We start from the raw sequence: 17,870 nt of genomic DNA, 5'->3' as shown, positions 1-17,870 counted from the left end.
ACACTATTCTGCACTACACTACACTTTACTATTCTGCAATGCACTACACTACACTATTCTGCACTACACTACACTTTACTATTCTGCACTACACTACACTTTACTATTCTGCAATGCACTACACTACACTATTCAGCAATGCACTACACTACACTATTCTGCAATGCACTACACTACACTACACTGTTCTGCAATACACTACACTACACTATTCTGCAATGCACTACACTACACTGTTCTGCAATACACTACACTTTACTATTCTGCAATGCACTACACTACACTGTTCTGCAATACACTACACTACACTACACTGCTCTGCAATACAATACACTACACTACACTGTTCTGCAATACAATACACTACACTACACTGTTCTACATTACACTACACTGTTCTGCAATACATTACACTACACTACACTACACTACACTGTTCTGCAATACACTACACTACACTACACTACACTACACTACACTGCTCTGCAATACAATACACTACACTACACTGTTCTGCAATACAATACACTACACTACACTGTTCTACAATACATTACACTACACTACACTGTTCTGCAATACAATACACTACACTACACTGTTCTGCAATACATTACACTACACTACACTACACTACACTGTTCTGCAATACAATACACTACACTACACTGTTCTGCAATACAATACACTACACTACACTGTTCTGCAATACATTACACTACACTACACTACACTACACTGTTCTGCAATACACTACACTACACTACACTACACTACACTACACTGTTCTGCAATACAATACACTACACTACACTACACTGTTCTGCAATACAATACACCACACTACACTACACTGTTCTGCAATACAATACACCACACTACACTACACTACACTACACTGTTCTGCAATACACTACACTACACTGTTCTGCAATACAATACACTACACTACACTACACTGTTCTGCAATACAATACACCACACTACACTACACTACACTACACTGTTCTGCAATACACTACACTACACTACACTGTTCTGCAATACATTACACTACACTACACTACACTGTTCTGCAATACACTACACTACACTGTTCTGCAATACACTACACTGTTCTGCAATACACTACACTACACTACACTACACTGTTCTGCAATACAATACACTACACTACACTACACTACACTGTTCTGCAATACACTACACTACACTACACTACACTGTTCTGCAATACATTACACTACACTACACTACACTGTTCTGCAATACACTACACTGTTCTGCAATACACTACACTACACTACACTACACTGTTCTGCAATACACTACACTACACTACACTGTTCTGCAATACACTACACTACACTACACTACACTACACTACACTGTTCTGCAATACATTACACTACACTACACTACACTGTTCTGCAATACACTACACTACACTGTTCTGCAATACACTACACTGTTCTGCAATACACTACACTACACTACACTACACTACACTACACTGTTCTGCAATACAATACACTACACTACACTACACTGTTCTGCAATACACTACACTACACTACACTACACTACACTACACTACACTGTTCTGCAATACATTACACTACACTACACTACACTGTTCTGCAATACACTACACTACACTACACTGTTCTGCAATACACTACACTACACTACACTGTTCTGCAATACACTACACTACACTACACTACACTGTTCTGCAATACATTACACTACGCTACACTGTTCTGCAATTCAATACACTACACTACACTACACTGTTCTGCAATTCAATACACTACACTACACTACACTGTTCTGCAATACAATACACTACACTACACTGTTCTGCAATACACTACACTACACTACACTGTTCTGCAATACAATACACTACACTACACTGTTCTGCAATACACTACACTACGCTACACTGTTCTGCAATTCAATACACTACGCTACACTACACTGTTCTGCAATTCAATACACTACACTACACTACACTGTTCTGCAATACACTACACTACACTACACTGTTCTGCAATACAATACACTACACTACACTGTTCTGCAATACAATACACTACACTACACTACAATACACTACACTACACTACACTACACTGTTCTGCAATACAATACACTACACTACAATACACTACACTACACTACACTACACTACACCGTTCTGCAATACACTACACTACACTACACTGTTCTGCAATACACTACACTACACTACACTGTTCTGCAATACAATACACTACACTACACTACACTACACTGTTCTGCAATACAATACACTACACTGTTCTGCAATACAATACACTACACTACAATACACTACACTACACTACACTACACTACACTACACCGTTCTGCAATACACTACACTACACTACACTGTTCTGCAATACATTACACTACGCTACACTGTTCTGCAATTCAATACACTACACTACACTACACTGTTCTGCAATACACTACACTACACTGTTCTGCAATACACTACACTACACTGTTCTGCAGTACACTACACTACACTACACTGTTCTGCAATACACTACACGTCAATACACTACACTACACTGTTCTGCAATACAATACACTATACTACACCACACTGTTCTGCAATACAATACACTACACTATACTATTCTGCAATGCACTACACTACACTACACTATTCTGCAATGCACTACACTACACTACACTATTCTGCAATGCACTACACTACACTACACTGTTCTGCAATGCACTACACTACACTACACTGTTCTGCAATACACTACACTACACTACACTGTTCTGCAATACACTACACGTCAATACACTACACTACACTGTTCTGCAATACACTACACTACACTGTTCTGCAATACACTACACTACACTGTTCTGCAATACACTACACTACACTACACTGTTCTGCAATACACTACACTACACTACACTGTTCTGCAATACACTACACTACACTACACTGTTCTGCAATACAATACACTATACTACACCACACTGTTCTGCAATACAATACACTACACTATACTATTCTGCAATGCACTACACTACACTATACTATTCTGCAATCCACTACACTACACTACACTGTTCTGCAATACAATACACTATACTACACCACACTGTTCTGCAATATAATACACTACACTATACGATTCTGCAATACACTACACTATACTACACTGTTCTGCAATACACTACACTACACTATACTACACTGTTCTGCAATACACTACACTACACTTTACTATTCTGCAATGCACTGCACTACACTACACTTTACTATTCTGCAATGCACTACACTACACTATTCTGCAATGCACTACACTACACTACACTTTCCTATTCTGCAATGCACTACACTACACTATTCTGCAATGCACTACACTACACTACACTTTCCTATTCTGCAATGCACTACACTACACTATTCTGCAATGCACTACACTACACTACACTACACTACACTGTTCTGCAATACACTACACTACACTACACTACACTGTTCTGCAATACAATACACTACACTACACTGTTCTGCAATACAATACACTACACTACACTGTTCTGCAATACAATACACTACACTACACTGTTCTGCAATACAATACACTACACTTCACTGTTCTGCAATGCACTACACTACACTACACTTTACTGCACTACACTACACTATTCTGTACTTCACTACACTACACTACACTACACCGTTCTGCAATACCCTACACTACACTACAATACACTACACTACACTGTTCTGCAATACACTACACTACAATACACTACACTACACCGTTCTGCAATACACTACACTACACTACAATACACTACACTACAATACACTACACTACACTGTTCTGCAATACACTACACTACACTACACCGTTCTGCAATACCCTACACTACACTACAATACACTACACTACAATACACTACACTACAATACACTACACTACACCGTTCTGCAATACCCTACACTACACTACAATACACTACACTACACTACACTACACTGTTCTGCAATACACTACACTACACTACACTACACTACAATACACTACACTACAATACACTACACTACACCGTTCTGCAATACACTACACTACAATACACTACACTACACTACACCGTTCTGCAATACACTACACTACACTACACTACACTACACTACACCGTTCTGCAATACACTACACTACACTACACCGTTCTGCAATACACTACACTACACTACAATACACTACACTACAATACACTACACTACAATACACTACACTACACCGTTCTGCAATACACTACACTACACTACAATACACTACACTACACTACACTACACCGTTCTGCAATACACTACACTACACTACACCGTTCTGCAATACACTACACTACACTACACTACACTACACTACACTACACTACACTACACCGTTCTGCAATACACTACACTACACTACACCGTTCTGCAATACACTACACTACACTACACTACACTACACTACACTACACCGTTCTGCAATACACTACACTACACTACACTACACTACAATACACTACACTACACCGTTCTGCAATACACTACACTACACTACAATACACTACACCGTTCTGCAATACACTACACTACACTACACCGTTCTGCAATACACTACACTACACTACAATACACTACACTACACTACACCGTTCTGCAATACACTACACTACACTACACTACAATACACTACACTACACCGTTCTGCAATACACTACACTACACTACACTACACTACACCGTTCTGCAATACACTACACTACACTACACCGTTCTGCAATACACTACACTACACTACACTACACTACACTACACCGTTCTGCAATACCCTACACTACACTACACTACACTACACTACACTACACTACACCGTTCTGCAATACACTACACTACACTACACTACACTACACTACAATACACTACACTACACCGTTCTGCACTACACTACACTACACTACACTACACTACACCGTTCTGCAATACACTACACTGCACTATTCTGTAATACACCACACTAAACTACACTATTCTAGACTACACTACACTACACAAAATGCTGTAATCTAAAAGCTCTGATTTACTGAAAGCAGTGTTTTATAACTTAAAGAGCTGCATGAATAGTTTCAGAATGTGGGGTTTGCTAAAGAAATGAGCACTGAATGAACTTTCTTTAATAAAAGCTGAAATTCTCAGTTACTGAGAGGTGTTCAGGCTCCATATTAGAAACAACCCAGTTTCTTTTCTTCCTCATTCTTTCTCCTTATCTCCAGCGTGTCACTGACTCCTGCATGGAATAACATTAAGCATCTTATGAAGCCCATGCTCATTTCTTCATAAGTCTCTCTCTCTCTCTCTCTCTCTCTCTCTCTCTCTCTCTCTCTCTCTCTCTCTCTCTCTCTCTCTCTCTCCTCTCTCTCTCTCTCTCTCTCTCTCTCTCCTCTCTCTCTCTCTCTCTCTCTCTCTCTCTCTCTCCTCTCTCTCTCCTCTCTCTCTCTCTCTCTCTCTCTCTGTGGCTGTTCTCTTCCTCTCTCTTTCCCTCTGTCTACAATGGCCTTCCTCCTCTCTAAATCTTTTTGTTCCAGTCGGTGTCCCAACACTGATAACCTTCTCAGAGACAGAGGGCTTTTATCTCCTTTCTATATATTTTTTTCAGCATTGTTACAGAACTGATACTTCCTGCTATTTGCCCTAGGGTTATAGTAGCTGTGTGTGTGTGTGTGTGTGTGTGCACTCTGTGTGATCATTATCACATTTATAATCTTTCATCTTTTTGTGTGTATTCCGGTCTATACTACTATGAAATCCCATTAGTAGGATCTGTATTTTTTGCTGTTTGTAACCTTTGCATCAAATTGTTTATTATTAATAGGCTTTTTTAAAAATATAGATTAAAGTCTAAAGCAATAAAATGAAACTCTTTTAGCACAGACACACACACAGCTAACCTCATTTGATATAGGTTCTTATTTGATCTATTCCAGTGTCTGATCTAACACCCAGTCTGATCATACGCAACATCTGACCTTACACTACGGCTGATCTAAAACAGCATCTGCTCATACACACCCACACACATCTATATATTCAATGTGAGTCTTAAATAAAACACATATACACCGATCAGGCATAACATTATGAGCACTGAGAGGTGAAGTGAATAACTCTGATTATCTCCTCATCATGGCACCTGTTAGTTAGAGACTGTGTAAGAAGCCAAGCAGAACTTTAGTCATGTGGGAATGGTGATAGATCAGATGCGGTGTTAGATCAAATATAGTGTTAGATCAGATACTGTGTATGTTCAAATGCTGTGTTTAATCAGACTCAGTGTTAGATTAGGCACACTGTTAGATTAGATGCAGTATTAGATCAGTCAAAGGGTTAGATCAGATCAGAACTTTTGTCAGGGGACAAAATCAGGAGCAGGGTTTGATCAGATATAGTGTTAGAGCAGATGTACTGCATTTTATAACATGGTGTTTAATCAGACTCCGTGTTATGCTAGGAACAGTGTTCAGTCAGTACAGGGCTAGATCGTATCTGGACTTCATGTGGAGTGGTGTAAGAGCAGATGGTCCGATGCTATGTCTCATACTGTGATGCAGCGTTAGATCAGACATAGTGTTCCATGGTCATCTAAAAGACATTTCATTATATTTTCTATTTGCTTTATTTCCCTTTCAGTTCTTATCCAGTGAGCTTTCAGTACCAACATTTCTCAACATATCCTTTTTTCCTCTTCAGGTCCCACTTTGATCTCAGGTGTTGATCCCCCCGTGTCTGTGGTGGGGCAGCAGGAGGTGCAGCTGAAGTTCCTGTTGACTGGGCTATTGTCTGGTTTGCCTCTGCCACCCTTCTCACTGCGCATGTGTCCTCCTTTAACCACTAAAAACATCCAGCACTACCAGCCGCTGCTGGCCGTGGGTGAGTACTAAACCTAGCACTAATCACAGCACTTAACACACCACTAAACACAGTACTGGATGGGTGGATGGATGGATGAAGGGATGATTGGATGGATGGATGGATGGATGGATGGATGGATGGAGGGATGATTGGATGGATGGAGAGATGATTGGATGGATGGGTGGGTGGTAGTGTGAGTTGATGGATGGATGGATGGATGGATGGATGGGTGGATTGATGCATTGGTGGATGGATGGATGAAGGGATGGATGGATGGATGGATGGATGGATGGAGGGATGATTGGATGGAGAGATGATTGGGTGGGTGGGTGGTAGTGTGAGTGGATGGATGGATGGATGGATAGATGGGTGGATTGATGCATTTGTGAGTGGGTGGGTGAATGGATGGATGGATGGATGGATGGAGGGATGATTGGATGGATGGATGGAGAGATGATTGGATGGATGGGTGGGTGGTAGTGTGAGTGGATGGATGGATAGATGGGTGGATTGATGCATTTGTGAGTGGGTGGGTGAATGGATGGATGGATGGATGGATGGATGGATGGATGAAATGATAGATGAATGGATGGGTGTGTGTGTGAGCGCATGATGGATGGAAGATTGAAATAGATAGATAGATAGATAGATAGATAGATAGATAGATAGATAGATTTTCAATATAAAAAAACTATATTTATTCATAAACAAATAAACAAACGAATACATAACACTGAAAAAGAGAACATCTGTCAAAATTGTAAAAAAAAAAATTGTAAACATTTTTTACATTTTCAGAGTGTACAGAATTCATCTGCTTTAAATCTGCTACATTAAAAAACAGCTTCATAATAAAATAAAAAAAAGAAAAATGAATTTTATCTCAAAAAATATATAATTAAGATAAAGTTATATGTAGATAGTTATATTGTCACTTCATCCAGCCCTACAGAGAAAACACAGTAAACTTGCTCTGCTCTGTAACTGGCTGTAATTGTTCTTCTCTCCGTCTCTGCTGAAGTAATGACAGAACTGTGCTTCATGCTGTACTGATGCTGATGCAGTGCCATGTCAAGTGCCAGTTGCTTAATGGATGAATTTTGAACTTTGCTTGGAAGAATGAAAAGCAGATCTTATATTCTTTCATGGTCGCAAGCACTGACTGAATAAACAATACTAATCATCATCCATTTATTTCAGTGCCGGGTTTTGCCCAAGATTTTAGGGAAACAAAACAAATCTGAGAAACGAATTTATTGTCATGAAGGAAAACAAAAAATGCAGGAGTGTTTCATATAACCGTTATTTCTCATTTCATCTAACTGCCCTGTAAAATGCCCTCTCTCTCTCTCTCTCTCTCTCTCTCTCTCATAGACACACACAGACACACAGACACACACACACACACACACATGTATTGCATGCACGTACACCCCTGTGATTAAAATCTCACTCAAAATGATTGAGCTTGGATATTAAAAAACTTCACTGAAACCTAGAAATGCATTTAGAGGTTAACTTTAACTTTATATAAAATTTAGAAGCAGGAAGGAATCTGGTGTTAAATATACCATGTTCATAAAGAAGCTGATTCAGTGTTTTGGTTGAGAGTTTACATGCAGGCAATGTAGCAGTGTATTTCCCTGTAACCCGTTTTACAGTGCCTGCATTTTACTGCCTTGTATCTGGTTTAGAAATTTTGTGGTGTGTAATGTGTGGTGTGTTTTTTCCACAGAAATACAAGTACTGTAATTAGATAGATAGATAGATAGATAGATAGATAGATAGATAGATAGTTGTAAGGAGGATGGGTGGTTGGATAGTAAAAAGTTGGATAGATAGATAAATAGACAGATAGATAGATGGATTAAAAGAGGGATGGGTGGATGGATAGTAAAAAGTAAGATGGATGCACAGACAGACAGATGGATGAATGGAAGGCATGATAGCTGGATGAATAGATAAGCATTAAGATAAATAGATGGATGGATAGACAGACAGGTGGGTGGTAGATGGATAGACAGAAAGATGCAAGGGTTGATAGATGGATAAATAGTAAGATGTATAGATGGATGCATAGATAAATTGATGGATGCTTGGCTAGCTGGAGGTATACATGGATGGATGGATGGATGGATGGATGGTTAGATGGATGGATACATGGCTGGACTGATGAATGGATGGATTGACAGGTAGATGAATGGACAGATACATGAGTTGATGGATGGATGAATGGATACATAGATGGATGGAATGATAGATGGGTAGATGGATGGATGGATTGATAGATGTGGATATGGGAAGATGGATGGATGGATGGATGGATGGATGGACAGATTGATAGATGGATGGATATATGGGTAGATGGATGAATGGATGGATATATGGGTAGGTGGATGGATGGATATATGGGTAGATGGGTGGATGGATATATGGGTAGGTGGATGGTTGGATGTATGGGTAGATGGATGGATGGATGGATGTATGGGTGGATGGATGGATACATGGCTGGACTGATGAATGGATGGATTGACATCCATTGGATGGATTGATAGATGGATGGATGGATGGATTGATAGATTTGGATATGGGAAGATGGATGGATGGATAGATTGATAGATGGATGGATATACAGGTAGATGGATGAATGGATGGATATATGGGTAGGTGGATGGATGGATATATGGGTAGATGGATGGATGGATATATGGGTGGATGGATGGATGGATGGATATATGGGTAGATGGATGGATGGATATATGGGTAGGTGGATGGATGGATATATGGGTGGATGGATATGAATATATAGGTAGAGTAGATGAATGAATATATATGTAGAGTAGATAGATAGATAGATATAGGTAAATAGATGAATGAATATATAGGTAAGTAGATAGATGAATATATAGGTAGATAGATGAATATATAGGTAAGTAGATGAATGAATATATATGTAAGTAGATGAATAGATAGATATATAGATAGATAGATAGATAGATGAATGAATATAGGTAGAGTAAGTGAATAGATGAATGAATAGATGAATATACTCAGTAGAGTAGATGAATGAATATATAGGTAAGTAGATAGAATGGTTAGATAGATGAATGAATATATAGGTAAGTAGATAGATAGATAGATAGATATATAGATAGATAGATGAATATATCAGTAGAGTAGATAGATGAATATATAGGTAAGTAGATAGATAATTAGATAGATAGATATGATATATAGGTAAGTAGATGGTAAATGAATAGACAAATACATGATTGATGATATGAGATGTATGGGTAAATAGATAGATAGATGAATAGATACATAAATAGATGGAACCAATAGATGGGTAAATAGATAGATGAATTGATAGATAGATATAGATAGATATGGATGAATTGATAGATTTGAATATAGGAAAATAGATGAATGAATAGATGAATATATCAGTAGAGTGAATGAATGAATATATGGGTAGTGAGATGGATAATTTAGATAGATGGATATATATAGGTAAGTAGATGGATAGATGAATATATATCAGTAGAGTAGATAGATGAATATATAGGTAGAGTAGATGAATGAATTTAGATAGATAGATGATATATATGGTAGAGTAGATAGATAGATAGATAGAATATATAGATAGATAGATGAATATACTCAGTAGAGTAGATAGATGAATATATAGGTAAGTGAATGAATGGTTAGATAGATAGATGAATATATAGGTAAGTAGATGGTAAATGAATAGACAAATACATGAGATTGATATATATGGGATATGTATAGGTAAATGGATAGATGAATGAATAGATACATAGATAGATAGAATGATAAATAGATAGGTAAATAGATAGATAGATGGAATAGATAGATAGATAGATGGATTGATAGATTTGGATATAGAGAAGATGGATGGATGGATAAATTGATTGATAGATGAATATACAGGTAAATGGATGAATAGATATGAATATATAGGTAGAGTAGATGGATGAATATAGGTAGATAGATGAATATATAGGTAGAAATGGATAGATAGATGGATATATAGGTAAATAGATAGATGAATATATAGGTAAGTGGATAGATGAATATATGTGTAGAGTAGATAGATAGATAGATAGATAGATGATATATATAGATAGATGAATAGATGGATGAATGAATGAATATATAGGTAAGTAGATGGATAGATGGATATATAGGTAGATGGATGAATAGATGAATATATCAGTAGAGTAGATGGATGAATATATAGGTAGAGTAGATAGATGGTTGAATGAATATATAGGTAAGTAGATGGATGAATGAATATATCGGTAGAGTAGATGAATGAATATATAGGTAGAGTGGATGGTTAGATAGATAGATGGAATATATAGGTAGAGTAGATGGATGGATGAATGAATATATGGATAGATGGATGAATATATCAGTAGAGTAGATGAATGAATATATAGGTAAGTAGATGGATGGTTAGATAGATGAATATATAGGTAGAGTAGATAGATGAATTAGATAGATGAATGAATATATAGTAGAGTAGATGGATAGATGAATATATGGATAGATAGATGAATATATAGTAGATAGATGAATGAATATATAGGTAGAGTGGATGAATGGTTAGATAGATGAATGAATATATAGGTAGAGTAGATAGATAGATAGATGAATATATAGAGTAGATAGAATGATAGATGAATGAATATATGGATGGATGAATGGAATATATGTAGAGTAGATAGATGAATATATGGTAAGTAGATGAATGAATATCTAGGTAGATGATGATATGGATAGATCTATATAAGTAGATGAATGAATATACAGTAAGTAGATGAATGAATGAATATATAGGTAGAGTAGATAGATGAATGAATATATAGATAGATAGATGAATATATCAGTAGAGTAGATGAATGGTTGAATGAATGAATATATAGGTAAGTAGATAGATAGTTAGATGAATGAATATATAGGTAGAGATAGATAGATAGATAGAATATCAGTAGAGTAGATGAATGAATATACTGGTAGATAGATGAATGAATATATAGGTAGAGTAGATAGATAGATGATGAATGAATATAGATAGATGATGATATAGGTAAGTAGATAGATGAATGGATATATAGGTAGAGTAGATGAATGAATATCTCAGTAGATAGATGGAATGGATGGATGAATGAATCTATAGGTAGAGTAGATGGAATGATATATCAGTAGAGTGGATGGATGGATGGATGGATGGATATATGGATGGATGGATGGATATATGGGTAGGTGGATGGATGGATATATGGGTAGGTGGATGGATGGATATATGGGTAGGTGGATGGATGGATGGATGGATCTATGGGTAGGTGGATGGATGGATATATGGGTAGGTGGATGGATGGATGGATGGATATATGGATGGATGGATGGATATATCGGTAGGTGGATGGATGGATATATGGGTAGGTGGATGGATGGATGGATATATGGGTAGGTGGACGGACGGACGGACGGACGGATAGATAGATAGACTTTTGAATTAACATACAGTTACATCTACTGGTAAAAAAAAGCAAATAAAACACACATTTATTTTAGTTTCCTGAAGTCAGCAGTATAAGGTGATCTAAACCTTACACTTGATTCAGACTTTAGTTTAAAGTGCCACTTTGTCATTGTCAGTGTTTTTGTTCTTATTGGTGTAGATCAGCTGTGAATCAGGAAGTCCAGGTACACTTTCCTGTAGACCATTTTAATATCTGTGCTGAAGCCTCTGCAGCTGCTGCTTTTGTCATTATTGTGCTTTGCTTTTTTTCTTGCTGTACTTTGCTGTCATTGTGTTTTCTTATAGCTCAGATCCTAAGATCTGGCTCTGCCTGAACAAGGGCCTTGTTACTTGCCATTTTTTGATTTATTTCCTTTTGCCATAGAATCTGATTTACTCCAGATTTAGTCTAGTGCTTGCCATCTAGTTCAAGCTCAATACTCAATGCTCAGTCTGCTTACTCGACTTTACCTCAACCTCTTAAATACCTCAAGAAATACACTTGTGGCACATTCTTTACAGAAACAATAAGAAGCTGATTATTTGAAACTAATATGCTGTGCCATGCTGCAGCTCACCTACTAAACCTGATAATGAACTGTTGAGAGGAACGAGAGATTTTTGAGCTGGGAAATCATCACATTCTCTTTGCAGCTCTGAAATGATGCCTTCTGCTATCAACAAGAACGAAAGAGAGAAAGACAAGAAATTGCACAGACATTGTAGCATATTGAGCTGGAAACAAACTCACACTAGAAATCAAAAGAATGTCATAACCTTGTTTACATGATCATCAGGTAATGATGTCTATTTTGGGTCTATTATTTTAGACCAGGCAATAAAAATATATAAATAATGAATAAATATATGGCGTACACACACTGTCTAGAACTGTTTCCTATTCATTGATTAAATAAAAACTTAAGCCAGATATAAATAAATAAATAAAAGGCAAAGGTGTTATACTGGAATAAAGCTCTCAAATCATTTTCGTCCTCTGAATAGTCTGTCAAATAATCTCAGGGAATTTCCTGTAAGCACTGAGCATGCTCAGTGCAGATATAATGCACAGCAGTGGCAATATTCATAATAACGTACCATTCGATTTCACGTGGATATTTTTTTTCACCGGAATAAGTAAAAGACAGGCAGATTTTTATTTACATTTATTTTTTATTTCAAAAGCCAAAAGAGATTCAAGGACATCGATGACAAGTGCTTACAGAGATGCAAAGGCACGAATGAGAGAACAGACAGGAGGTTAATGACATACATGGACCCAAAAATCACACACTGTAAAGGCCAGAACCATCGGACATCCATTTTTTCCTGCATTTCTTTTTCTCTTGCACACTGAGGTAATAGTATAGATGGTGAACTATGTCAAATAATAATCTACAGCAGTGGTCTGATAAAGGTAAAAGTAAAATTAAGTTAAAAATTCGGTACTTGTTTTTCCAGATTCTTCTTTTTCTTTTTCTTGCACATTCTTCTGGGCACAAGTGAGTGATCGTATATAAAGCAAAGTTTTAGGGAAAATTGATGAAACATTGCAATATTCAGAGAACTTTACGATAGATAGATAGATAGATAGATAGATAGATAGATAGATAGATAGACAGACAGACAGACAGACAGACAGACAGACAGACAGACAGAAGGATGATAGATAAATAATAAGATAGAGTATAGTATAGATGGATGCATAGATGGATTGATGGATGCTTGGATAGTGGATGGACGGATGGATACAGGGATGGATGGATTTATAGATTAGATAGATACATCGATGGATGGATGGATTGATGTATGGATATATAGGTAGATGGATGGATAAATGGATGGATGGATTGATATATGGATATATAGGTAGATGGATGGATAAATGGATGGATAAATAGACCTTTGAATTACTTACAGTTACATCTACTTCTATAAGTAATCTACTGGTAAAAAAGCAAACAGAAAGAATACTGTATTCGTGAACAAATACATTTTTTTTTCTTATTTTAAGGATTGTATCCCATCATGCCATAGCATGGAGTCTTTAACAGATCTAAAAATTTCTCATCTCAGTAGTTAATGCAAAATCGAACAAACTCAGGGGAATTTTTTCAAATGATTGCAGATTTTCTGTAGATTTTCTGTAGCTGCGTCACATGAATCATCCATTCACCTCTAACGTGAGTACGGCTGTCGGGTCATTACACGTGTCTTCGCTGGTAGGAGTTTAAAAGAAAAATCCTGTGTTTGCAGGTTCGGAAATTCATATAATTTCTAAAAAAAAGCACAAAAAACACAACTTGCAAATTGCGTTACAAATTTTGCCAAAAACTTGTGCATAGTCAAAAACAAACAAAAAAAACTTTGTTAAATCCTCAAGGGGATGAATATACTGTGTATATCCTCTTTAGAAATGTCTTTGTAAAGCATTGTGTGATGTATTTATTTATTGCCTCATAAAAAAAAAATTGCATAGTACTGCAATGTTTGAAAGCAAATTTTGCATCAGAATCAGACATTTTTGGTGTAAGGAAGGTTTAATCTTTGACATTGGTGGTGTTTGTGAGCTGAAGTATGTGGAAGAGGGTCAACTGCACTGCCTGTGCTACTGCATGAGCAGGAAAAAATTGGTTGCTGTTGTTTGATTGATGGAAGGTCTAGCTGGCAGGTGGGACCAAAATGGGGACAATGTGGAGAGGAAAATAAAATGATCTGTGCTGCAACGGCACTGTATGTTGGGAAATTGAACCAACTATGTTGGTATATATCACACAAAAGTCCCGCATTTCAAAGGACGTAGCTAAGGTAGAAGACCTGACGGAGCCAGAAATTACACACCATGCTGATAGTGCTGGTTTTTTAGGCTGCAGGTTGAAATCCGGATACAGATCTGAATATATACAGAGCAGCTGACAGAAATGGATGCGGATACAGATACAGATTGCAGCTTGTCCTTGGAAGAGTTGTGAAAGTCAAACCATTCGCAGCATGTAGTCTCTCACATAGTTCAGTATCTTACGCTGGAAAGTGAGACGAATCACACAATTCTCAATCGATTCATCCCGGGCTGTATGCAATCGATTGGACACTTTGACTTAAATAAAAACGGAAGTTGAAGGAACACAGACGTCAGGCCAGGGCTGAATTTGCTACGCTTCGCCTCATTAAAGTCAGCCGTTCCATATCTATCATTCTCAAACTTCCTTTCAGTCGATTTTTTCCATTTACATTTAAAAAATGTTTTTTTTTTTTTTTTTTTTTGCATGCTAGCTTTAGAGCTTTATCTCGATCAGACTGCACACAGTGCTCCCAGACATGCAACATATTTTAGACCTTTCTTTCATCCTTTCACTCTTTTCTCTGCCTAATTCTCCTCCAGCACTTTCTACAGCCGTGTGACAGCTATTTCACAGTCAGAGCACCGCTGTCAAGCCAATATGATCTGCGTGATCGATCTGTAGTCTGTAATCTGATCTCAAACCTCTCTATTATAGACCCAACACACACACACACGTTTGTCATAGAAAGGCTATACATCACAGGCGCATACTGTACGCCCTTAAACTCCACACAATCCTGAGCTAATCATCAAACCATTTATCGTCTTCATAGACGCAGAAAGAGCCAGCTCCACATGCAGTTCTAATGCAAAGAGATTTAACATGTTAAAAAAAAGAAAATGTTCAGATTATGTGCAGAGATGACAGAAGTTTCTAGACCAAGCTGGAAATTTGCATCACACTGGTTCCCTCGATAAAAAACAATAAGAATTTTTCTATCAGATTTTGGATTGGTGCATAAAATAAAACTCCTATGCTTACTAACATAATCAAGATCTTTTCAAATGAACTTTTATGACTTTTAAAGAAGCCAGAAATAAATAGATAAAGGCTATAAACGAGCTACGCTATGGTTTTAGATTTTAGTACCCATAATTGAGTCAATTGAGCCAATATGAGAAAAGTAAATATATAAAAGTATTGTTTTTTTTCTTGTTTGTTTTTGTTTTTACTGAAATATCTTGTATTGTTTGCATGGATTTTAACCAGATCCAGATTTATTTATTTATTTATTTATTTATTTACTTGCTTACTTGCTTACTTATTTATTTTTTACTGATTACCTCTAATTCCAGAGATGATGGTTTTTAGAAATTATTTATTTATCTATTTATTTATTTATTTATTTATTTATTATTTTTATTTAGACTATTTTTTTTTTTTTTTTACATTGCACTCAGTATATTTTCCAATACTAATGAAACACCAGAATATGAAAATGTAATAACATTGCCTGTGAACATTTCTTTTTCATTAAGCACATTTAGGACAGCTCGTTTTTTTTTTTGTGCGTGTATGAAATAACTGCAAATAATTTTTGGCATGTTGATGGCTGATATTTAACAGCCACTCAGAGTAGCTGGAAAGGTCAGGACTCGGGTTGACATTTAGATGATGACTATTGATTGAAGCAGTGTGTGATTGTGTATTCTTCAGGTTCGAGTAACGGCTCGGTGCTGGTGTATAACCTGACGAGTGGCCTGCTGCACAAAGAGCTCAGCGTGCACTCGTGCGAAGTCAGGTGAGGCGTGCCTTTGTATTTTTTTCTCTCCGTGATGCTAACATTACAATCATATATAAACAGAAGTGTATTTTCCTCGTTTTGTACAAAAAAAGTGCTTATGTTATGTCATGTCTTCATTAAAGCTGTAGATAGACCATTTCTAGCCTCAGTTAGAGTCTAATGAGCCTACGGCAAAATGAAGTGACCTTTCACGTGCTGTTAGACCCGATCCCAGGTTTTTCTGCATGCTCCTAGATGTTCTGACTTTTCACTCACAAATGAAAAAATGAAAAATAAAACAATTTACAGGTAAGGGATCACAGGAGTCGAAGAAGAATGGCGATAATAACGATCACATGCAACACTTACAGAACGTCAAAAATAATCTATTTATCAGACATCTCAGATAGCCAACAGCAGCCACAGATGATATGGACCATTGGCGATACACAATATATACACTGATCAGGCATAACATTATGACCACCTGCTTAATATTGTGTTGGTCCCCTTTTTGCTGCCAAAACAGCCCTGACTAGTCGAGGCATGGACTCCACTAGATACCTGAAGGTGTGCTGTGGTATCTGGCACCAAGATGTTAGCAGCAGGAGGCCCCACCTCACAACTTTCAGGACTTAAAGGATACTTTTGATAGATACTGACCACTGCAGACCGGGAACACCCCAGAAGAGCTGCAGTTTTGGAGATGCTCTGATCCAGTCGTCTAGCCATTACAATTTGGCGCTTCGCTCACATCATTACACTTGCCCATTTTTCCTGCTTCTA

General features: G+C 37.1%; 1 protein-coding gene across 2 annotated transcripts in view; it reads left to right on the top strand.

Annotated features, from left to right (window-relative positions):
- Positions 1-17,870, top strand: part of wdr11 (WD repeat domain 11) — a 112,624-nt gene that overhangs the window by 32,115 nt on the left and 62,639 nt on the right. For both annotated transcript variants that reach the window (XM_058385658.1, XM_058385657.1), the window contains exons 10-11: positions 6,809-6,988; positions 17,018-17,102. In XM_058385658.1, the coding sequence (XP_058241641.1) occupies positions 6,809-6,988; positions 17,018-17,102 (265 nt within the window). The remainder of the gene's footprint in view (positions 1-6,808; positions 6,989-17,017; positions 17,103-17,870) is intronic.

Source organism: Hemibagrus wyckioides, linkage group LG03 (genome assembly GCF_019097595.1).
Source record: "Hemibagrus wyckioides isolate EC202008001 linkage group LG03, SWU_Hwy_1.0, whole genome shotgun sequence".
NCBI classification, from domain to species: Eukaryota; Metazoa; Chordata; class Actinopteri; order Siluriformes; family Bagridae; genus Hemibagrus; species Hemibagrus wyckioides.
Note: the sequence above shows the minus strand (reverse complement) of the source record. Positions and strands in the feature narration are given on the sequence as shown.